The sequence below is a fragment of the Mus caroli genome, unplaced genomic scaffold (assembly GCF_978045245.1).
Source record: "Mus caroli unplaced genomic scaffold, Mus_caroli_1 scaffold_4, whole genome shotgun sequence".
Taxonomy (NCBI): Eukaryota; Metazoa; Chordata; class Mammalia; order Rodentia; family Muridae; genus Mus; species Mus caroli.
In genome coordinates, this window is record NW_028227259.1 from 144,628,230 (window position 1) to 144,652,995 (window position 24,766).

The 24,766-nt window shown below is 49.5% G+C and overlaps 1 protein-coding gene across 2 annotated transcripts in view; it reads right to left on the reverse strand.

Moving 5' to 3' along the window:
* The window catches only part of Mad1l1 (mitotic arrest deficient 1 like 1), a 331,728-nt gene that overhangs the window by 81,823 nt on the left and 225,139 nt on the right, over positions 1-24,766 (reverse strand). For both annotated transcript variants that reach the window (XM_021162520.2, XM_021162521.2), the window contains exon 15: positions 16,477-16,567. In XM_021162520.2, the coding sequence (XP_021018179.1) occupies positions 16,477-16,567 (91 nt within the window). The remainder of the gene's footprint in view (positions 1-16,476; positions 16,568-24,766) is intronic.

Sequence of the window (24,766 nt, forward strand, 5' to 3'; positions counted from 1 at the left end):
TGCCCTTCAGCCACCTCTCCAGCCCTGAAGGGGGCTGAGAATGGAGGACAGTTTCATCCTGTGATGACGATGTCTCAGGTAGGACAGACCATATGCTGGTGTGAGAGAAACAAATGGAAGCAGGTACAGCAACAGCATTCGGGAAACTGAGGCAGGAGAATTATGAGTCTGAGAACTGTAAGTTTATCTGGGTTACATCAAAAAGGAAAAAAGGACTGTGTGTGGCGGCGGCATGGGGGAGGGGGATACATTATATTTGAAAATACTCTGGGTCCTAGGGAAAGAGGTGAACCTCAGAGTGGAACTGTTCTCCGTAGTTCATTCCTCTGATCAGCTCACACCTAAATGTTATTCAGAACTCAAAAGTAATCAAGAAAATGTCAGCTGCCAGGCGTGGTGGTGCATGCCTTTAATCCCAGCACTTGGGAGACAGAGGCGGATTTCTGAGTTTGAGGCCAGCCTGGTCTACAAAGTGAGTTCCAGGACAGCCAGAGCTACACAGAGAAACCCTGTCTCGAAAAACAATAAATAAATAAATAAATAAATAAATAAATAAATAAATAAAAATGAAAATGTCAGCCCCTGAAAAAGAGGCAAAATGAATGAACAGATAACTCATAGAACCCAAAGAGCCAATGAGCACAGAATGGTACACACATGAGCCATCAGGAAAGCCCAGACTGCAGCAACGAGACAGCCATATGCCTAGCACGAAGCAGGCATCCCATGAAGAAAGGATGTATAGTCTTGCATGGCACTGAGTAAACAATGGGTGGTGACTGCAATATGCCATGTGGTGGGGACCACAGTGTGCCATGGTGGTGACCGCAAAGTCACTGAAGGAACTCATGAAAGATGGGAGGCCCTCTGCTGCCTCCACTGGGCCCAAGACAGACTTCAGTGAGGTCTGAGGTGACTCAGGAAGTCAAACAAGGAGTTAGCTGTCTTCTCTGGCCAACCTCTCCTCAGGAACCCCTGCTCTAAGGCATGCAACAGGGCTGGCACAGAGGGTGGGATGGAGGCAGAAAACTGGCCTGTGATAAGCCCTAAGCTGATGGATCTGGGATCCAATCTTCAAAGCCCCGGTGCCAGTGGCTGTTCAGCAAGGGAAACTGAACCCCATGTCCATATATAGGGGCTTCCTGGCTCCTCTGGCCTTAGTCTCCCTCCCAGGATATCTGCTAAGGGAACGGAAAATAGCCCACCCATTTAGACCACCAGGCACAAAGGAGTAAAGAAGCTGGGAGACTCATTTAGTGAGGCAGCTGGTGGTTAATAAGCCTCCATGAACCATGAGCTAAGCTGCTGTAGGCCACTGCCCCTCTGTAGTGCCGAAGGGCAGTATGATCTTTACCTGGAGTATGTCACCCAGGCCACACACAGTCTGTCGGCCTTTAGCCACCCCTCCAGATATGCTTGGGGGTGGGGGTGGGGGGCGAGGGGTTAAGAGGAGCAGCAGAACAGTAAGATCCTCATATGGGATAGGGTAGTATGTGTGTGTGTGTGTGTGTAGGGAATAGGGAGCAGAAAGTGCCAGAACTACCTGTAGGGAACAGTAGGGCTTGCAAACCTGGCTTCCCAGGTCACATCCTGAGTATATTCTCATCAGAAGGAGGGGAAGGAGGAGGCCACCAGCCAGAACTAGGAAGGAGGAGGGAGGGGGAGGCCGGGCAGGCTCTTCAGAGCTTTCCTAAGAATCTTGTAAAGCCCTGGGGATGAAGAGGCTCCCGGAACGCTAGCTGATTCCCTGGCTTTCAGGGTTGAGACTGTTACTTGTGCAATTTCAACAGTCTGTTATTCCGTGCAATTTCACCAGTCGGGGAGATAACCAAGCATGTGAAATCCATCACCCACACCCGCTGTGACAGCCCTGGGGCTGGACACGCATCTCGGCTTCCCTGCCCAGCCCAAGCACTGGGAGCTGCGTAAGGGATCAGAGCCCAGCCTGCCACTGCCTGTGGAGTCAGCCAGCTCTTCAGGGCTACCGCCTGTCCCAGTGCCCACTGCACAGCTTGGTGAGAAAGCAGCCACAGACTATAGGCGTGGGAACTGGCAGGGAAAAGCATCACGTGTGCCAATGAAACCATGCTCACCCAAACACAGGAATTTTTATGTAGCCTAAGATAGTCCTGATTTTTCTTTTTACAGACTTTAAAACCTACAACTAAGTCCTTAGTTTGGGTGCTATAGAGGCTGACAGGTTGGGTCTGGGAGATCTCAAGCTGAGGGGAGGAATAACTGGTCTTGGAACAGTTTCCATAGCCCCATACTGAGCACACAACACAGAAGACAGTGCGAGACTCCTGGGGAGATGGGTGTGGTGGTGCACACTTTTATCCTGGAACTCGGGAGGCAGAAGCAGGAGGATCTCTAGGAGTTTGAAGTCAGCCTGGTATATACAGTGAGGTTGAGGCCAGCTTAGGCTACAAGTGAGACCCTGTTTCAAAAGACAGACAGACACATACATATACACAGAGAGGGACGGAGGGAGGGAGGGAGGGAGGGAGGGAGGGAGGGAGGGAGGGAGGGATAAGGAAGGAGGCACCAGCCTGAGCCCCTCCTGCCACGAGGAGTTCCAAGGCAGGCCACTGTCTCACTCCGTAGAGCATGAAGCCATCAGAAGCCAACAGCAAAGCATCAGTGCTTACTCAAAACAAGTACCCAGCCAGGCACTGACAGGCGACAAGTGACAGCCCATCACTACCCTTGCCGTTCCCTCTCCACAGCACCTGCACCTTATAACACACTTCGTCATCTTAAACACTTGTTTTATTAGCTGTCCCCTAGCAGAGGTCAGCTCCGTGAGGACAGGGCTGTCTGTCTCATTCTTCACAGTGCTTCTGGCACTGACAGTGTGTCTGGTATGGCACAGACTCTACCGGATGAATGCTTAACAAATAGAACATTTCTCGGGCCAGAATGTATTTCACACGCTTAGAAATCAGATCACCAACTGAAGCATAAAGAACCAAGAGGTCCAGAGAAACAGGCTGGCCTCCCTCTTGTGACAGACACAGCATCTCTACTCCTGAGTAGCTATGGGGCCATTGCTGCAGACAGAAGTGACCTCAATTTAAGAACTCTCTTCCTTACATGATAACCTGGAGGCACAAGGGTTACAGATGAAGGAGCAGCTGTGTGTAGATATCACATAGAGGGAGAAGGCAGAGCCAAGGGCATCGTCTGAGTCCACAGTCATGTGTGCACCCAGTACCCACCTAGGTTTCTGTGCTCAAGTCCTATAGCAGGGCTGAGAGAAGGGGTTTCAAGCTTGGACTAGGAAGGAAACTGAGTGGCAGAGGTCAGGGTCACATGGTGCAGGAGGTGAGCTGGGTGGGTGTCACCCATGTTAAGGCTTGTGTAGCCTCAAGACTACCAGAGAGAGCTATCAGTGCTACCACCACCAGACACACCAAGGCCCTTACTGCAAGGGAGGGCCAGTCAAGAACTACATAACAAACATGGGAGGGAGGCTGGACCCTGAGGGGCTACCACAGGCCAGGGAAACAGGTCAGTGCCTTCTAAAATGTGCCAATCCACCTGCCCAGGAGGTATTGCCAGACATACCTGCTTCCGTGCCTGGGCATGTCTGAGCACTTGAGGGACCAGGCAGTCACATGCTTCTAACTGCAGCAGAGGCAACAGAGACCACTCGAGAGAAGAAAAGTGCCTCGTTCATGTCCACACACTAAATCCTGTCTCAGCACTGGTGTGGGTCTGCTTGGCTTCCAGGCACACCTGCTGCCTGTTTCAGGCCCAGGGACATCAGTACTAATATGGAGAAGACTGTCCAGGGGGCCGGTGAGCATGCGAGATGAACAGATGGGAGCAAGTGAGCAACTTCGCTGAGTCTGCCACAGGATGACAGCTTTGAGGAATAAAGGGGAGAATGGCTGTAATCTGCTGCTAAAATTTGTTGCCTTGTTTGATTCGCAGCTGAGGAAACTGGAGGCACTGACAAGAATCTCAAAAGGAAAATTCTGGAACCTTCCTTTGAAACCACGATGCAATCATTGACTAAACAAAAACATCTCACTTGCTGAACGAGCGAGCTGATGTTTTCTGCTAATGATGGTGGACACACAGGAGCTGACAGTCAGTGTGTGTGGCAGGAAGGTGTCAACACTGGGGACTTTCTGTGGCCCCTGCCCAGATCTATTGATAGTGGTACTGGCAGGTCTGTGCAGGGGCTCCTCCAGGGCATGGCACAGACTCTCTGAAGGGCAGATGGCTCTTCCTGCCCACTCTGTGACCTTCTATCCAGATAAGCTGAGGTGACCAGCCACTGCTCTCCAACCAGAGGTGAGTGTGAGTGGCCTTCCACAGGCCCTCTGAGCCTCCAGGCCTCAGTTTCCCTCTATGAAGGGAACATGGTGAATTTAGCCCTTTTTGTGTGTGTGCAGTGCACAGCATATAATCAGATGTACATATGGAAGCCCGAGCAGGAGCTGGAGCTGGGCTGGGTCACTCCTCTGCTGTTCTTAATTTTACTGACTTGAAACAGAGTCTTTTCACGGACCTGGAAGCTCACTGTTTTAGTCAGTAGAAAGCTCTTGGCCCTCCATTGCTGAGGTTATATGTGCCATGACTGGAATTTTATATGGCTGCTTGGGGATTTGAACTTGGGTCCTATCCACTGAACTATCTTCCCAGTCATAGTGAATCTGGTCTTTAAGAACCCTTCTGCCAGGCATGGTGGCGCACGCTTTTAATCCCAGCACTTGGGAGGCAGAGGCAGGTGGATTTCTGAGTTTGAGGCCAGCCTGGTCTACAAAGTGAGTTCCAGGATTGCCAGGGCTATACAGAGAAACCCTGTCTCGAAAAAAGAAAAAGAAGGGCTGGTGAGATGGCTCAGTGGGTTAGAGCACCCGACTGCTCTTCCAAAGGTCCAGAGTTCAAATCCCAGCAACCACACGGTGGCTCACAACCATCCATAACGAGATCTGGCGCCCTCTTCTGGAGTGTCTGAAGACAGCTACAGTGTACTTACATATAATAAATAAATAAATCTTTAAAAAAAAAAAGGGCTGGTGAGATGGCTCAGTGGGTAAGAGCACCCGACTGCTCTTCCAAAGGTCCAGAGTTCAAATCCCAGCAACCACATGGTGGCTCACAACCATCCGTAATGAGATCTGGCGCCCTCTTCTGGAGTGTCTGAAGACAGCTACAGTGTACTTACATATAATAAATAAATAAATCTTTAAAAAAAAAAAAAGAAAAAAGAAAAAGAAGAAAAAGAAAGAAAAGCATATGAAAGGGCATGCGATCCCCAGAAGAGACTGGAGGACACATGGCCTCTGCTTCAAGTGTGACAAGGGATGAAGTTCTAGGACTGGCTGGCCTGTGGAGAGTTGGCCAAATATACCCATCAAGACAGAGTGATTGTGGACTAGAGGCCACATCATAAGCTGATCTTCAGAGTCACAGTAATGCAGCTTTCCTGCTGTTGTAACTCAGGGTAGCCTCTATACAACTTGAGCCTGGTCTATAGCGTGAGTTCCAGGACAGTTAGGGCTACACAGAGAAACCCTGTCTTGGAAAAACAAAAACAAAACAAAACAAAACGAACCCTTCTGGGCTAGAGAGATGGCTTGAGGGTTAAGAGTGCTTATTGTTCTTATAAAGGACCCACATTCGGTTCCCAGCACTTGCATCAGATGGCTCACAACTGCCTGTAACTCCAGTTGCAAGGTATCCAACATGGGCACCTGTAAGTACCCACATGGTACACATAAGGTGTATACAGTGAGTGTATCCACACACAGACACACACAAACAACCTAGCCTGTGAGATGGCTCAGTAGGTAAAAAGAACAGGTACTTGTCAATGCTGACAACCTGAGTTTGATCCCTAGGACCCTCATGATAGAAGTAGAGAAGTGATGCCCACAGGTTGTTCACACATGTGTGCCATGGTGCATGCATATTCACATAAAGAGACACACAAAATAAATAAATAATAAAAACATAATGAAAATTAAAAACTAAAGTCCAGAGGAAAGCAACCCCTGGCTCCTGACCCTACAGTAGAACCAGATTTCTCCACTATGTCCCCACTGGAGAACAGCTGCCCCAAACCTCACTCCTCTGGGTCCAGTTGCCCCAGGGAAGGTCCAGGCAGCAAGCCAAGACCATTTGCCACTGGGTACCTGACTGGAATACCAAGAGACCGTGCTGGAAAGAGGCAGCAACATGAGGAGAATTAAAAAGCACAGTTAAATAACTGCCGATCCTCATGCATATTTATAAGTCACTCAACTCAAAACTAAATCAATACCTCTCCCAGCTGAGCTCTGCAGCTCCATAGTGAAAGTGAGGATTCTGTTGGGCTGCTGGGTGGGTCTGGGAGTAGCAGACAGAGCCAGATCGAGGAAGTAGCAGAAGCTACAAGTGAGGACCACAGGGCCCCCAGGTGGTCACTATGTGGCTTCCTCTGCCCCACAGTCTGTGGAACCTGCTTATTCAGGAGGCCAGGTTGGACCACACTTCTGACTTGCCCTCAGCAACTCCAGGGATGGGCTACATCCTCAGGTACCTGTTTCAGGTGACTATGGTAGATCGCAAAACGGGACAGGGTGTGTTACCACAGCACAGATGCCAGGCTGGACTGCTGAACTTCAGTATACAGTCCTAGTGGACCATGGGTAAGCCTTGCTTATCCAAGGAAGGGCTGGTAGCTTCCATGATAGCAACCCCTTTGCAGGGGACAGCCTAGAGAGCTGCCCACACCAGACCTTAGCCTCTTCTATATCTAGCCCTTTAGATCTTGGGCTGTGAGCTCAGCCAGCAACATGAGAGAACTGGAGAGTGTGTGTGTGTGTGTGTGTGTGTTGTGAGGGGGTAAACTGGGACAAGAAGCTCTTGGGGCAGGTTTTCCCAGGCTCAATGGATTGCCTAAGGATGCACTTCAGGCTTCCAGCACAAGACTTGGGCAACACCAACTGGTCAATGTAGATCTGAGGGAAAGGGGGTATCTGACTTTCTCATGCACAGGCCAGCACTCAGACAGAGCTCAAAAAGAAGGGCAGAAGGCTGGTGGCCGCTTCAGGATGCCTAGGGTCTTCTCTCTTCAGCTGCTCTGTTTGGGCCTCCTGGCAGGGCCAAGCCTGGTCTGGAAGTCAGTGATCTACAGTCCCAAGCACACCCTCGTGCTCTGAAACGAGCCTACTGGGCTGCTTCCTCTAAGGGCTTCAGCTGTTCCTGGGCCGTGAGTATCACCTACTGGCTCCAAGTCCTTGGGAAGGACAAGAGGGTAGGCAGATGTGAACATGTTCTTTGCAACAGCTTTGCAGGGTGGGCAACTGTCACCTAGGTGGCTCATGGGGTCAAAAGCCAAAGGGTCAACCAACCCAATGCTTTTAGGTTCTAAAGTCTGTCTGCCTGTCCACCTGTCCATACTCATCCCTAAAGCTAAAGTGCTGAAACTAAGGCCTGTCTATTTGACCCTGCCCCCAGCCCCATGTTAGACATGCCCAGGTGGCTGTCTCTCAATGGTCTGCGGATCTGAGGTTTCCTCGAGATACCGCTAAGAACTAAAGAATGCCTACCAAACTGAGACCATTACCAAGAGTTACCAGGTGCAAAGAGATGACACCCATCAGTCCTTGTCCATCAGAGTAGAATCAGAAGTGCTGCCAGCAGCAAATAGAAGGAGCCACACATTTCAAGCACTTGTGTCCCAAAGCCCTCTGTCACCTGGAGGACCTGTGGGTCATCAGTCCCTCTTTCATCTTTACTCTCTCAGCAAGAAAAACTGTCTGATCCAGTTTGCTTCAGATAAGCTCAGAACCACCCTTCCCCACCACACACACACACACACAAAAATCCCCTCAGAGCTGGCAAAGCCAAAGTGAGACCCTGGGACTATGGCAGCAGTTTGGGAGAGTGACCACCTGGGGATATGCAGTGCTGTGTGCCTTCCAACAAACTGGACCAGTCACCACAGGACAGCACAGGACAGCACTGGGGAGGACTAGGTAGGCTAAAGCTCAGAGATAGTTGGCCACAGCAGAAGCCAGAGAATTGTCAGGACAGACCTCCAGACCCTGGGCCCATGCTCCCTCCCTCCTTTTTCCATCTATCTTGCAACCCAATGCTCTCAAGAAAGCAAATGAGGAAGCAGATGGGTCTAGAAGGCTGAGGCTCCGGAGTTGATGTATGGGTATGCTTAAGGTGAGAACCAACATAGAGGACCAACTCAACTGAGCTCAACTGTTGGCCCAGCTCCAGCAGCTATGAGCTGGGCTGTCCTCAGGATCCTAACTAATCTCAGCCTTGTGACACACAGCGCTGAGAATGACAACGGCCTCACTGCCAGTGACAAGGTTGGCTACCTGAGCTTAGTTATCAGCATAGTTAGGGTGTGGACATGAAGTGGAAACTGTTCTTAGAGGAGGGGCAGGTATCCTATTTGTGTCTACCAGGCCATAGCTTAGGCTGTCATTCCCAGCAACCCCACAATGGGCCAGCCAGAAGGAACTCTGGAAAGCAAGTAGTGTCTGTTCTCATGACTTCCTCACTGTATAGTAACTGGCTGCTGCCCAACCCCCATGCCTGGTTCTTGGTGACAGTTGGAAGGAGACTACAGAGACATGAACCAGCAGTAGAAGGATCAACTAAGAGATGATGGTCAAGGGTCAATGAGGGCTGAGTAGGAGTCTGTGAGGGTGGGGCCTGAGAGCTATCACCCCTAGCACATTGATGTGCATGGCAGGAACTTCCATCCCTGCCCCTGGGTCTCTATCAGACAAAGATTGTATGTATGTATGTATGTATGTATGTATGTATGTATGCATGCATATATCTCCCAAAGACAGTCTCACATAGCACAGGCTGTCCTTGCTAACACTATGTAAGCCAGGAAATGACCCTGAACCTTTTGATGATGCTGACCTCTTCCTCCACAGCTCGAGTGCTGGGATTACAAGTGTGTACCCAATGCCCAGTTTATGTGGTGCTGGGACAAAAGCTCAAGCTTCCCACATGCTGAGTGCTCTACGAACTGAGCCGTATCAGCAGTTCCTTCCCACTTCTTTTAACTGTGTAATACCCACTGAACCATGCCTCAGTGTGCAGCCAGTTAAGCACATCCAAAGTTGTATAACTGTGACGGGCATCATCCGGAACGCCCATCTTCCCCAGCTGAAAGTGCCATTAAATACTAACTCCCTGCTCCCGCCCCAGCTCAGCTCCCACTTTTCCACTCTGCGTCTCTAGGAATCTGATACTCAAGGGAATGCGCCTGCATGGACTTCCTTAGTTTTCTTAGTGAAAATCTTCAGTATCTCCAACTGCAACAGGTGGCAGGATTTCATTCTGAGCTGAAGAATATTCCATGATAAAGAAAGACCACGGCTTATTTATTTACTTATCTACCCACGAACACAAGTGCTCCATGTGAGCCCAGTGAATGAACCTGTCTCTGAACCTTCTAAACTTGACAGACCATGGTCAAATCAAGGTGCTTTCAGATTATTTTGTTTTTGTTTTTGTTTTTTTTAAAAACAAAAACAAAACCAGAGTTCTTTATATAGCCTGGGATGGCCTTGAACTCATTGTCCTCCTGCTTCAGACTGCTGACTGCTAAGATCGAAGGCTCCAAAGGGGTCTTTCAATGGTCATGGCATCTGCAGCAAGCAGCATAAAACCTCTCAAGACATTTCCCCTAGAAATCAGAGTCTTATCCATAATGGCAGAGCCAGTGGTATATCTGCCAACACCATACGTGATGGCAGAGAGTGCTTCATTTGAACAGAGAATACTGTAAGGCTGGCACTGAAAGAGGGGCCGGCCACCTGGACCAACCTAGACCATCTGTTTTGGGTGCAGATGGTTAAAAAGGATGCTGAATAGTGCCAGCTATGCCACACCCTATAGAGCACTGCTCTTCTTTCTATGTAGTTCTCCTGGCCCTTGGCAGCTGTTCCATTCAATCAGCTCCCCATGGAGGCAGTTTGCGTAGACAGTCTCCATGTTGGTGCCACTATGCTCACCTCTCAATGTACCTTTCTGCAGGACAATGTGTGAGAGAATGTCAATTTACCAAAAAATATTAGTCACAGGTTTCTATAGTGCTGGGACATTGGAATGTGGCTTAGTTATAAAGCACTTGACTAGAATCAACCAACCAGAGACTAGGAGTGTGGCTCAGTGGTACAGCACCTGTGTAGACTCCAGTGAGGGACGGGGGTGTGGCTCAGTAGTAGATCCCTTATGATGTACAAGGCTGAGTTCTATTTCTGAATAGCAAAAAGAAAAAGGAGGAAGAGGAGGACGAGGAAGAAGAGGAGGAGGAGGAACCACCATTAGACTTCTAACGTTCTCAGAAAAACCTCAAGGAGACTCAGTGTTGTCTACATGCCTGCCTTCCCTGTGCCAGCATGCTGGCTGATGTCTCTTAGTCTTGGGATCTCCTTTGTGTCTGTCTGGAATAGCTCTGATTTTGTCCCGTGTCTTGCTGTGCACACTGCATGTATGAGCAGTTTCTGTGTGGGCGTTTACCATCTTCGCCAGTCTTTTCTATTTTTCTCCCTTTCCATGTAAAAGTGAGATCACCAAAACCTTAGATGTATCAAGAGAGGAAGACAGATTTTGTAGCTGGCTTCTGGGTCATGTGTGCTGCTGAGCAGGCTTCAGTTAGAGATGCCAATGGGAATAAGCTAGAAAGGGACAAAGCTACTGCAAGATGGGACCACTGGGCACACATGAGACTGTCAGAAAACCTCAGTCTCCTGACAAGACTGCTAATCGAAAGCCAGGGTGCTGAGGCAATAGTCGGGGGTCTAAGGGTCCAAGTTAGGATCTGTGGAGTATGAGGACCCTGGATTCATTAGAAGGCAGGGCTCCAGCAAGTTCAGTGCTCCAGCAAGAAGTAGTTGGTGCTTAAGGGCCTGTAGGCCCAAGGGACTAACCTCTGCAGGAGGTGACATCAAGAGGAGGAGGGCTTAGTATGGAGGGTACATCCGTTGCTCAAAAACAATCAAAAGAAATCAGCGCCTGTGAAAATTCAGCACACTAATGCCTATCAGCAAGCCGGCTGTTTTTAGTCTCCAGCGTTAATAAACATGAGCTGCCTGCGCTCACCTCTGTGGTCTGTGCTCTGTCCTTTCACTGAGCATCTCACCTCACAGACACTCTGCAAGGCAGGGCTTGGAGGCCATGCCAGGAGAGATGCTGAGCTCCTCTGTCAAGGCCAGCTCCCAGCCCTGGTACAGGGCACAGTCAGGAGGAACATTTGCTCATTTTGTGCAAAATACTAAGGCACAGTAGGGTGTGAGGTGCAGGCCTGGTATCACAGCTACACAGGGTCTGAGACAGGAAGATCACAAGTCCTTCAGGGCCTGCCTGGCCTACAGAGCAGGTTTTCAGGCCAACCTGGGTAACATAGTGAGAACCTGTCTCACAAAAAAAAAAAGAAGAAAAAAAAAAAAAGAAAAAGAAGGCTGGGGATATAGTTTAATGGTAGAGCATCTGCCTAGAATCTCCTTGTGAGGGGCTGGAGCATGGGTCAGCAGTAGAGCACTTACCTAGCATATCCAGGGCCCTGGGTACAATCTGAACATTACAAAGAAGAAAAGGGAAGGGAAAAAATAGGAAAGACTGGTGAAGGTCCACAAGGAGTTCCCACACAGAAACTGTCCATGCATAATAGTGCATAGAGCATGACACAAGACAAAAGCAGGTCTGTTCCAGAGGGACACAAAGGAAGTCTCCAGACTAAGAGACATCAGTTGACATGCTGGTGCAAGGAGAACAGGCATGTAGACAACGCTGAGCCTCTATGTTCACTCTACTCCCAGGACTGTAGTCAAGACTCCAAGTCTGCTAGAGAGGTAGGCCATTGCCCATGGGGAGCTGCACTGGGGACCTGGGCAGGGATCGAGGGTCAAAAGCTGCAACAACACAGTCTCTGTGGACACCTAGAGAGGAGGGTGCTGGCCATGGCTAGGCCAAGCAGGACAGGAGTGCTAGCCATAGCTGGGTGAGGCAGAGTGAGTGAGTTCAAGACATCAGCAAGAGGAGTGTCTGGCTTGGCCAGTGCAGTTGGCACCACTACATGACGTAGAAAAGGGCAGTGCTCTGTGGGCCTCACAGACAGTGCAGGTCTTTGGGAAAGAACTGGGCTGAGAAGTCACAGTGGGCAGGGACTGTCTGAGATGCTCCTAGAGGACACTCTGGAAGACTCTGCTCTGACGTCTGAATGCTGGTATGCTACCGTCTTCCATGATCCATGACCTTCACACAGAGAGCACTGATGCCACCTCCTTAGTGTCACTCAGCATTCAGGTAAGGGCTGGGAGCCACCAGAGACTTGTGCTGGCACAACCTGGAGCTCAAGGATCCAGACAATGGTGGGTTTTGTTGTTGTTGTTCTTTTGTTTTTTTCATTATCTTAGGGCCTTGCCTGACATGGGTGTCTCATGGTAAGTGACACCCTGAAATTGTAGAACTATGTGCGGCAGGTGTGGGCACAGGAAGAGGTAAGGCTGGGCACCCTAACCGCACTGCTGCTTGTGACGCAGATAGGAGCAGGGACGTCTGCAGGCTCAGAAAGCTTTCCGCTTGCAGGAAACCCAGCAATTTTCTGCCCACTCCATTTCCAAAAAAGATATTCTGATTTTAAATGTCACTGGGCAGCCGTCTGGGCTCTGTTCTGAGCAGCACTTTAGAAGGATTGTAAGGTGGTATGGACACCAGCCTAGCCTCCCCTGACTGTGAGAGGAATGTGCCAGCTCAGAGGCCTGGCACTGGGGTCCACTGGCACAACCTCACTGTGAAGGGAGGAGCCCTGCTCTATGATGAGGCGACGCTGTGTGACGGCGGGGGCCCGGGCCTCAGATTCCAGAGATGAATTCGCTTAATTACATGCATGCTCGAGTGCTTGGAGGAAGTGTACAGATGTCTGCAATTTAGTTTCAAATGCATCAAAAGAATAAAACGAACTAATGGATGGCGGAGGGATGGATAGGAATGTCATACAGCCACAAGTGTGCCATTCCCGACAGGATGTAGGTGGTGGGTAAGTGGGCATTCACTGTAAAATTCTTTCTACTTCTCTATCTTGAAAATGCTGGCAGTTGAAACACTGGGGAAAAGCAGTAGGGCCCGAGTCCATGGAGGCTGCCCTTAGCCTATAATGTGGGACCCAGGAGGCATCCATGTTTCAAGTGGAGGAACCTCACTTGTCACCATTCAGGGTGGACAGAGCTCCTGGCAGGCCTCTCCTTGGTGACTCTACACCAAGCTGTCCTGCCCTGGCTCACCAGAAGCACTTATGTGGAGGCTTTTACGGAAGGCTATGAGGAACATGGGGGAGGGGAGCTCTGTAATAAAGAGCTGTCCCCGCTCTTAGGGAAAAGCACAAGGTATCTAAGGACAGAGACTGGCAATCCCTGTACCTGCCTCTGTGCCAGCCTTAGTTTCTCCATCTCTAGGTAAGGCCTTCCTATAGATACCTGCCCCCATACTTTCCACAGGCTCTCACCATGTAGTCCAGGCTCTGAAACTCGGAACAGCCACTACAGTGCTGAGACTCGAGGCCTGCACCACTGTCTCTAACCTCCCAGAAGCTCTGCCAGGGCTGTCTGTCATAAGTCAGCTGTCCAGCCAGCCAGTTGGCGTGTGAGCCCATTAGACAAGTACACCTTAGTACACGTTTCCTATTCCCTAGCTACACTAGCAATGCACACAGGTCATGATACAAACAGCCAATGACCCAGGAAATCAGGAAGGATGGCGTGCGTCAACTTGGTAAGTCTGCATGCAGCCAGTGTGATGACCCCTCCACTGAACCCCAAAGCACGCCCACACACCCAGCTCTAAGTGGTCACCAGAGTTTTGCTTCCCCGCCAACCAGCTGTGAACTAATTACAAAAACTCCTAACTAGTTGAGCTCCCTCTCTGAGCATATGTTCCCAATTAAGATGAACCGCAGCTGATTTTAATCAATCTTCCTTGAAGCGCCAACTTGAAGCCACTCTTCTTCTCTAGAGGGAAGAGTGAGGCGGGAGTGGGAGCGCAGGAGGCTGCCTGCATACTGAGCACATGGGTAAGGCTTGAGGAAGCCCAAAGGCTAGACCACAAGATTCCAGGTCCAAGCAGCCGCATTAGAGCTGCAGAGGAGGCTGGGTCTCAAAGGGGCTGGCATCAAATGCTATGGCCAGGCCACACGGAGAAGCCCCAGGATGGATGTTTCTTCCCCAGTACCAGAGGGTGCCCAGGTTCAAGACCAACATATAATGGGAACGAGGGCTTTGACTTGGATGAAAAAGGAACGACAGAGCATCTAACAAGGCCTTGAAGGCAGTTGGGGGATAGTGGGGGATGGGGGAGAGAAAGGACCTAGCACAGGACTCCCTCAAGACTCCTCACCACCCAGCCTTATAAAGTGCAGCAGCTCAGATCAGAAACCAACATGCCCAAGCCCACCCAGTGTTCATAGGTGGCGGCCTTTCTCTCTTCATGTGTCCAAGTCACCTCCTGGCCCACTACTGAGCCAAACCCAGGCCTGTTTGCCTTTCCCTCAGGTCCAGTCTCATGTGTCGTAGCTTCTGTGCCCATGTGCTCAGAAGGAGCTACAGCCACCTTGCATTCAGTGTTACAAACTGGCTGCTCACACAGGTACTCCTGAACACACTGAAGGGACAGCAGATGAGGAGCCATCTGAGGTTGGACAGGGACTGTTCCTTACCGCAGGTAACTAATGCCCCCTTGCAGAACCAGTTCAATCCTGGGGTAAAAATCCTCCCTGCCCAGATGTGCCAACAGCTGGGACATACAGAACAGACACAGTATGACAGCCATGGACTTGCAGTTAGCATGGGGCCCTGGAGCTGAGGCCAGTGACCTAGGAAGGAGACTCAATTATGCAAGACACAGACAACTGCCAGGCTGGCTCACCCACAAGTTTGTCTGACAAGGGTATAGGGGGACACAGAGGGGAAAGGCTGGTATGTAGAGAGAACTGGACCAAACCCCCATGATCAAACAGCTTGAGTAAATGGTTTATTTACTAATAAACCAGTGAGCACAGCCTCGCCTGGAAAGACCTTTAGTATGAATAGTACAGGACGGAGCAAAGAGCCCAGCACTCTGGCAATCACCTGGACTTCCTGATATGTGCTCATCTGGGGAGTCTAGTAGAGGTCCAGTACTGGCTAGGGGAGAAGGTGGTTTAGGATGCAACAGGAATCAGGGAGTCCTGCTATATAGCCTCCAGCTCTGAGATCAGAGTGAGGCTGGAGGACAGCAAGCAACCCTGGCCTAAGAGCAGTGTGTGTGTGTGGGGGGCAGGGCGGGGGGAGAGAAGCCCACACAGAAGAGTTAGGCCTCATCCGGCAGTCTCTGAGTAACTGCTTTCCCAGTCTGGCTCTGGTAAGTTCCCTTCCTGAAGTATAAGCACAGCCTACAGAGGTGGCAGGGTCTTTGGGGCTATCTAGAAATTTCTACAACAGCTGCCTCTCCCCCCACCTCAGGCCTCCATGCCAACTGGGAATACCATCCCTGGGTTCCTGAACATCAGCTGACATGGACACTGCTCTCCAGGGCCACAGACTCAGCCCTCCATGCTGTCTCCGGCCATGCCATGAGTATGGTTGACAGATGTATGCACTCAGTGCCTGCCTGCACACAGTACACACAGCAGCACAGAGCAGGAGTGGACATGGTCACTAGCACTCTGGCCCTCAGGAAGGCTCTGAGCTGCAGGGCTGAACAGTGCCAGCACACACACTTGTGGTGCTGTGGGAAGGAGATCTTGTGTATCCCATTCTTGTATCACCCACATGGGGCATAGAACACTGGCACCTCCTCTAGCTGTGTTGTCCCTGAAGTCTCTGCGAGCTGCACTGAAATCCATTTATCACCCCATCCTGACACAGTTCTGTAGCCAGGTAGCCTTGATTCACCCTCCTGCAGCCCTCAGCCCAGGACAGTGGCCCAATTAGAACGGAACAGGATGACAGGTCCTAGGGCTGGGCATGAGTACAGCCAAGGTTCAGAACACCTCACTTCATCAAAGCTGTCACCTCTCCCATCACCAAGATTGGTAATGGGGACACGATTTGATTGCCTCTAATAGGTGCCAAGGTAAAAATCAATGGCCTGTCTAGAAGCCAGGCAATCTCTAACCTGTGGGCTTCCTGCCATGAGCAGTGTGATCAGGAGGAGGAAAACTAAAAAGAAAAGAAACACTCCAATGCAGACAGCAGAGAAGGTCATGACCACAGGGAAATGAGAGTGACAGGGTACAGCACCAAAGAGAAGAGAGGCCGAGGTCAGTGCTGAGAAGCACAAGAACCTAGGGTATAAAGCAGTCCCTGCACAGCGAGCCAGAGTGGCCCAGACCTGTGGTCCCGCAGAACCCAGCAGTCGCTCTCAGCCAGGTAAGGGGGGATGCATAGGAGGAAGTCCAGGTTTCATCACAGGGCTGGAAGGAGTACTGTCTGCAGGGAACATCTCTCTGGCCACCGAGCCTACCTGTAGGGTTAGTTTCTCCATCTGCATCTCCAGCACCTGCTTTTCCTGTTCCAGACGGCTCCGCTCACCTTCCAGCTCCTCCACCTTCAACCTGCAAGGAGACCATGACATAACCAGGTGCCACTACAGTCCAGCACAGAGGGAAGGTCATGGCCCTAGTGGGAGGACAGCAGTGGAGAGCACTTATTTAGGTGTAAGGAAGGACTCAAGCCAGGGGTTCTTGGTTGACCCTGAAGCTTGGCTAGAATCAGCTAAGGAATCGGTGTCTCAGGCCCCCTGTTCACCCTGGAGGGTGACCACAGGCTAGAGGAGAAACTGCAAATTGAAAAGCAACCTAGGAGTCTTTGTTGTGCTGCAACCCTTTAATACAGTTCATGTTGTGCTGACCCCTGACCATAAAATGGAGCAGTTCCTAAAATCTGTGTAGTCCAGAAGCCCATAACAAAGTAGCCAGACAGCTACAAGGGACTAAAAGGAAAGGAAGTGTCCAGAGAGCAGTTCAGGACTAAAGCAGAAACCAGAACAAGCCAAGAGCAAAGCTCTGGCCACTTGGAAATGTAACAACACACACTAAATACACTGCTCAAAGAAAGTAAAGGAAATTAGAAAACACGTTGAACTAGACATAGCATATCCAAGAAAGCCAGGCTCAGAGACAAAATGTATAGTATCCAATGTTCTTATCTCAAGTCAACAACCCAGGCTTCCACTGTAAGGATAGAGGAAAGGCTGAGCATGATGGGTATGCACCTGTGGTCCAGCTGAAATGGAGGAAGAGGGGGCGGGGAATTCAAGGGCAGTTTTATGAGCTAGGATCTTACCGTGTAGCTCTGGCTGGCTTGAAGTAGGACACATAACACTCCAGAACAGACCTAATGCATGGCCACAAAACAAGTCTTAGTATATTCATTTAGTAGAATGCCTGCCATAAATGAAGTTGGAGGTCAATGGCAGAGGGACAGTAGCAGGTAATTCAACAGGGGTTAGGCTTTGTGGGTGATTGCTTTGAAAGCCTGAGGACTTGAGTTCTATTCCATGAACTGTGGAATTTTAATTTCTTTTAAAAAAACCACAGAAATATTATAAGGATATGTTTTCATTTTAACCCCAGGTGTGGGGATATGGAGCTGCTTCAGATCGTCCATGTTAGCGGACTATGATCTGCCTTGTGCTCTGGCAGGGGCATGATTTTGCCAGCTGCAGATAGATTCTGTGACTGTGTGACATTTGGAATTCCTGGGACTCCTCAGAGGGTATATAAATGCTAGGGTCCTGAGAGGTGTGATGTGGGTTGTTGGCTGGTTGTTAGTTATGGTCTGTTAAGCAGTCATATGCAAAGAAGAAACAACTACAAGAAGAAATTAGATATCCTGATGGAGAGATCAAAGTTGCCCCAAGGAACTCAGTGCCCCTAACCAGCGGTTAGTAGTCTAAAGAAAACACCACCCACCTTTCAACACCCCTCTGTCTCTCTTTCTCTCTGTGTGCCTTTCTCTGTCTCTTTCCCTTCTCTCTGTGTGTCTGTCTCTCTTTGTCTCTTTCTCTGTCTCTTATCTAGTGTTAGGGTGTTGAAATGGTAGGGAAAAGGGGGATGGGAAATGGTGGAAGAAAAACCTACTAAGTAGCAAAATTCAGCTATATTATTGTTCCAGCACTGCCATGAAAAGCTGGGTATATGCTGATGCACACTTGTGATCCCAGTGCTGGAGAGACTGAGACTAGAGCAGTAGTTCTCAACCTGTGGGATATGTGTCAAAAAACCCTTTCCCAGGGGTCACCTAAGACCAATGGAAAACATAGATATTTACATTAGGAATTGTAATGGTAGCAAAATTACAGTTATGAAGTAGCAATGAAAATAATTTTATGGTTGGGAATCACCATAACACAAGATGTACTAAAGTGTCACAGTATTAAGAAGGTTGAGAACCAATTGGTGAGCTCTTGGCCATTGAGAGATTCTGGCTCAAATGGCAGATGTTAGACTCTGAGGACTGACGCCTGAAGCCGAACTGGCTCACACATATACATACTCAACCACACACCTATAAAATAAAAATGTAAGACACTACAATTATCCTGGGATAAAAAAGAACTCACTGGGGAGATTAGGAGACATCAGAGACAAACATTAAGAGGAAACAGAGGGCTCCAAACACAAGGAAGATGTCACATCAAAGATGTCACATGAGTCCAAAAGGAGAGCAGCTCGAGCTGACAGCTGACAGCTGACAGCAGGCTGGAGACAATGAGGATTGGGTTGTGTGAACGATTACACAGGAAACTCCCAAGCAAAACCAACCAGAGAGAAGAGCTCACCGTGAACCTGGAAGATGTGAGAGGGCACCACAGGGCAAAGGTCACAAAAGGATGCTAGGGACAACTGGGCACACATCCGAGTAGCCAAGATGGCACAGGCAGACTCCTACTGATGACCTTCCAAGGTGACCCCCAGAGAAGCGGATAAACCTGAGATCACTGTGAGGGTCGGTCAAAAGGGAAGTCAGAGTCTCCCAAACAAGGAAGGCCAGGCCAGGGAGCACAAGCAAAAACACTCAAAGAATCATATGGTCTTGCCCAACTCTGCAGAGAAAGGAATGAGGAGGCTCTCTCTCTGAACCAGCAGCAGATGGGCACTGGATAGAGGCAAAGACACTTCCAGAAAACTGAGGCCAATCTGGGCCCACCAACCTAGCTGTGTGGAGACTGAGGCAGAAGGATCAAGAATTAAGGGTTTTCCTGGGCCACTCGTGGGTTCAAGGAGCAGTTTGTGGGATCCTGTCCTAAAATGTAAAAGGTAGCCACAGAAAAAGGCTGGGAAGGTAGCTCTGTAGCGTGCTTGTTTAACACATGTGAGGTCATGGGTTCCAACTGCAAGACTGCAAAACTAAAATTAAAATTAAATGAATATATGAAAAAAAAAACTAAAACTATTTTTTAAAAGAAATAACTAGAACTGAGACCAGTAAACTTGGGAGACAAGCCTAACCATATAAACATGGGGGACAGGTGTGGACCCACTTAGCCACATGCCAGCCATTCCCTGAAAGCTTTCCATGCTGTGGCAAGGGGTTTGAAAATAGCAGGGATCCAAGACGGCTCAACACCTAACACTGTGCTGTGTGACCCTCTAGGGAGCAAGGACAAGAAGTTCTCCTCTATTCCGCTCTCAGTTGACACAGGAAAATCCCTCACCAAACCTGTCACCTTGAACACAGAGGGCAGCAACCTCAACAGGACATGTCATTTCTGAAACAAAAACAAACAAAAACAAAGCCCCCCAAAAAACAGGGATGTAAAAGAAACAAACAACCTTAAAAAAAAAAGGCTAGAGAGATGGCTCAGTGGTTAAGAGCATCAGTTGTTCTTCAGGGGGACCTGGGTCCAATTCCTAGCACCCACCTGGCAGCTCACAATTGTCTGTATCCAGTTTCAGGGTATCTGACCCTTTCCTCACACAGACACATGAAACACCAATGTACATAAACAAAAAACAAAAGCAGGGAAGACAGCTGCAAGATTTCCTCAGGATTAAGGTACAGCCACCAAGCCTGACAACCTGAGTTCCAGCTCAGGATGAAAAGAGAGAACGCACTCCTGAGTGCCATCCTCTGGCCTCCACACTTACACCAGGGGGTCTGCAGAAACACGCTTGTGCGTGTGCACACACACACACACAAATCAATGTAATTAAGTAATTTTTTAAAACTTTGAGACAATGCCTGCTCTGACTGCGTTCATCTGACTAAACTGCCAAAGCAATTAGACAAGGAAATAACAGTAGCAAACCACTCCTCGTCACAGATGCCCTGCCGATGCACAAACCAGCAAAACAGCACCATACAAACCACCACGTGTGAGCTCTGATGTGCACTTCATCTGTTACAGCATCAGAGAGAAGAAAACATTTGGATACAAATTTACACAAGGCAGAGGGAGATGATCCCCTAAGACACGCAGAGCATTGCCAAAAAATAAAATAAAGTTAAATAAATAAAGACATTTTTAAAAAGGAAGAAAAAGAAAAGAAAGCCCATGTGCATGTGGATACCTGGCATGAGCAATCAATGGCTTAGCAGTTACAAACGCTGCTGCTCTGCCAGAAGAACCACCATCCACTGGGGCTGGCTAACAACTGTCCACAATTCTAGCTCCAGGGGCTCTGGTGCCCACTTCTGGGCTTCACAGGTACCTGCATTCACATGCACATGCACATGCCCATGCAAACACACACACAAATTTACATATAATTACAAAATAAGAAAAAGTCATCTTATTGATACTTGTGTTCAGGGACAGGTGAGCTTAGTGCTGAGGCTATCTGGGGTAAAGCAGACAGAAAAGAAGAGCCAACTGGGAAGATGCACCTCCTGCCTCCGGACTCAGCCATGGGGGCAGAGACATTCCTTTAAAGAGATGCCCCCACAGGTGCTATGCTGAGTGGAAGATGTCAGTGCTGAGATCACAGGCACAGAGTCCACCTAAGTGGGCATGCTGGACCAGAGCTGAGGAAGCCATTTAGTTAAAGGACCACATCCACTACCTGTTCACAGCCACCCACAGGAGCCTGCACAGCACACAAAGGTAAAGCGCTGGCCTCACAGTCAGGAGAGCCTGAGCTGGATCCCCAGAAGCCATGTTTACACAGGCTGGGTGGAAACAGGAGGAACCAAGGGTTCTCTGCCCACCTACCTAATCTGCTTGGTGAGTTGCAGGCCAGGACTCAAATCACCACGATAAGTAAGTAGTCTCTGAGGAATGTTAAATGAGATTTATGTCTCGCTGCCTGTGACACAGATCTGCCCATGTGCCCCCAGGTTCCCAAGCACATGCAGGAGCACACTCATGGGGGTGAGAGCAGGCGCTGGGTGCCATGTCCAGTGATACAAAACCAACAGATGGTTGCAGAAGGCCAGGGACATGGGGAAGCGTGCACACATTCAACATGAAGACAGTTTGCCGTCAGTATAAACAGCAGGCTTCTCTTTGTTTTCCATTGGTTTCTTCTTTTTTTGGCTTGTATGTGTGTTTCACTTTCAAAACAACAACAACAACAACCACAACAACAACATATGAGCTGGGCATGGTAGAACACGCTGCATGCCTTTAACCGCAGCATATAGGAGGCTGAGGTAAGAGAATAAGGGGTCAAGGCTAGCCTGAGCAATATAGCAAACTTTACCTTAGAAAAGAAACAGCAACAGTAACAAACCCCACATACAAGCAAGCATAGGGACTGATAAAGATGGCCATGTGAACATGGCAGTTAGGAGCAATCTCTCAGAACGCCACTGCAGTTGAGAATAAAGGCAGTCTCATTTCTCTGAAGCCTGACCACAGAAAATAAAAGGGACAGCATCAAAAACTCCCTTAGAAGTTGGAAGCTGATGGATGGAGTGGGGGAGGGAGTAGCTTTCCACAGCTGATGCCTGCCTGCTACTGACCCTACAAGGGCTCTGGCAGCACAGAGCCCCCACATGGGTTCCAGGAGCAGGGTGGGGTTGGTTAAGCTGGGGCTGAGTAGAAGGTCTTGCAGAAACTTTATACACTTAAGGAAACGCAAGTCAGAGCTTCTTCCAGTTCACTCAGCTTTCTGAATCAATGGCAACAGCTTCAGCAACAGCGTCTGTTTCAGTAGATTTGTCTCTGCAGGGTAGGCCATGCATGTGTCACTGGCTGCCATGACACAGTCCCATCCCATGAGTGCCAGGCTCCCTTTGGCTGTACTGTGTAGATATCTTCTGTCTTGTGGAAGACGGGTGAGTCAGGTTGGTCCAAGGGAACCAACCCGATGGGCCTGGAACCTTCTTCCTCTGGAGCCTCTTAATTGTGATTCACATTTAGAGTATTCATCAACCTCACTGTACATCTTGGTTCAGGTGTTTGTTTGGTCTATCCCTTTGAGAACAGAGTCTCACGTAGCTCAGGCTGGCCTTAAACTCATCATGTAGCCCAAAATGACTGAACTCTGACCCATCTGCCTTACTTCCCCAGGCTGGGATTATAGGTGGAGCACCATGCTGAGGGTAATTTTGGTTTGGAGGGCTGACTAGACCTGCTAGTGACAAGCTGGTGTTCCTGTACATGCCATCCTTCAGAGGCCACAGGCTCTTTATAGCAGTGTCCCTGTGTCATACCTGAGACCGCTTGTTTGCTTCTCCGAGTACGTTTCACTTTTGTTGGCAGTTTGTCAATTTTATAGATTTTCCCCCCAGAAAAACAGCCTTTTGCTTCTGCATTTTTCTCAATTGTGTTTCTTTTTTCAAGTTCATTACCTTCTCCTTGCTTCTCATCCTGGGCTCCTTTGCTTCCCATGTCCTCCTAGTGGCAGGGCCATGGCTTCTGCTCTGTCAGCTGGAACGCTGGGCGCCGCAGGTTCTCTTCTCTCCACGGATCTGATCTGATGAGTGTGTTTTCATTAGCGTTCACTTGTTCCTTTTCTCTGCCACACATCCCATGTGATCCACAGGCAGTTCAGAACCATGCTATCAATTTCCCCGTGGGTACAGCTTTTCCTCTTGCATTCTGTTACTGACATCTAGTTTGAGTTTGGTATGGTCAGATGACATATTCTCTATGCACCTTAAATGTGTGTGCTTCTGTGCGTGTATGTGTGTGTGATACACACACACGTGTACATGTATATGCTCATGTAAATGTCCATGCAAGGCATGTGGAAGTCCAAGAAGGACATCAGGCATCCTGCTCTACTGATCTCAACCTATTTTCTTGAGACAAGGGCTCTCCCTGAACCCCAAGCTGGGCCGGTGGCTAGCAAACCCCAGCAATCATCTTGTCTCAGATCCTATGCCACTAGAATTACAGGCAGGCACATGTGCAGCCACGTCCAACTGTTTACCTGGGTGCTAGGGATTTGAACTCAGGTCCTTATGCCCACATAGCAAAGAGCTGTTACGCACTAAGCCATCTCTGGTACCTGATCTCTTAGGTTTTATGAAGGTTTGCTTTATGACCAAAGACATGGCCAACAATGGGTACCTTTCCTTGTGCATTCTAAGGGTATAGGGACAAAGAGCTCCACAAACACAGACTGGACTCTGATGGACGGTGATGACTGGGTGCATGTCTGCTCATTCTACCCAGTACAGGGAGTAGTGTGCATCCACCACCTTCCTGCATCCCAGAGTTTTGCCGCTTAGTACAGGCAGCAGCATGGGATGAGAGCACATTCCATCCTGGGACACAAGAGCCCGATACTGATGGCTGTGAGAAGGGCTCCCCACGGGGCCAGCACTTGTGGCCTTGCTCTGGTGGGGCAGAGGTGGTTGCTGTTAGGACACATGATCCCTTCCTCGAGATCTCAGTCAGCAACTCAATCGGCAGTCAGAAGGCCACCTACATTAGGCTGCCCCTTCCTCTCTGTGGCCTAATTTTAGGTGTTTCTGTTTGTGTCTACTGGTACTAGGCCACCTGCTTCTACCTCTGCTCTCTCAGTCTACCATGAATATACAGATCTGCAGGTAGAGGAAGAGAACCCAGAAGGAGAGGGGTTGCCCAGTGACCAGAGCTGTAGTACCAGTCATATGGTTCAGACAAGCTCCCCTTGAGAAGACACAATGTGTCCAAGAGAGGGTGACCCAGCCAGAGCACACTGAGTAACAGTCACAGAGCTCCTGCTTTCTACCCGAGAAAGGCCAACATATTTAATGTTCCTGTCATGGTACCCCTCAGCCCCCCAGGCCTAGGAATGCCCGCTCAGGCTGGGGCCCAGCAGGCAGTGAGGAGGGCTGGGAACGGAGAAGCTGTTAAGTATGACTAACAGGTTCTGGCCCAGGCATGCAAGACCACAGTCTACCCAGCTACTAAACCCACCAGACATTTAGGATCTATCAGAGCTCCTGTCTGACAGTGGAAAGTGATGAGCCCAGATTTGTTCCAGGTGAGAGGCCCTCAGTTGCCACCACTTAGCTTTGCACTGTTGCTCCCAAGCATGGCTTCACAGAGATGGTCCAATGCCACAGGTGTGTGCAATTCACATGCCATATGGCATCTGTGCAACTACTGTGTATGTCTATGGAAGCCAGAGGTTAACAACAGGTATCTTCCTCTAGCCCCTCGATCTTAACTTTTGAGATCTGATCTCCCACTGAACCTGGAGCTCACTAGCTAGACAGGCTGAACCAGCGAGTCCCAGGCTCCAACTGTCCACCTCCCCAGGGGTAGGATTACATAAGGATTACCTAACTTCAAAAAACAAACAAACATGGGTCATGGGGATCAAACTCTGGTCCTCATGCTGGTATAGCAAGCTGTTTATTCCCCAGTCCTG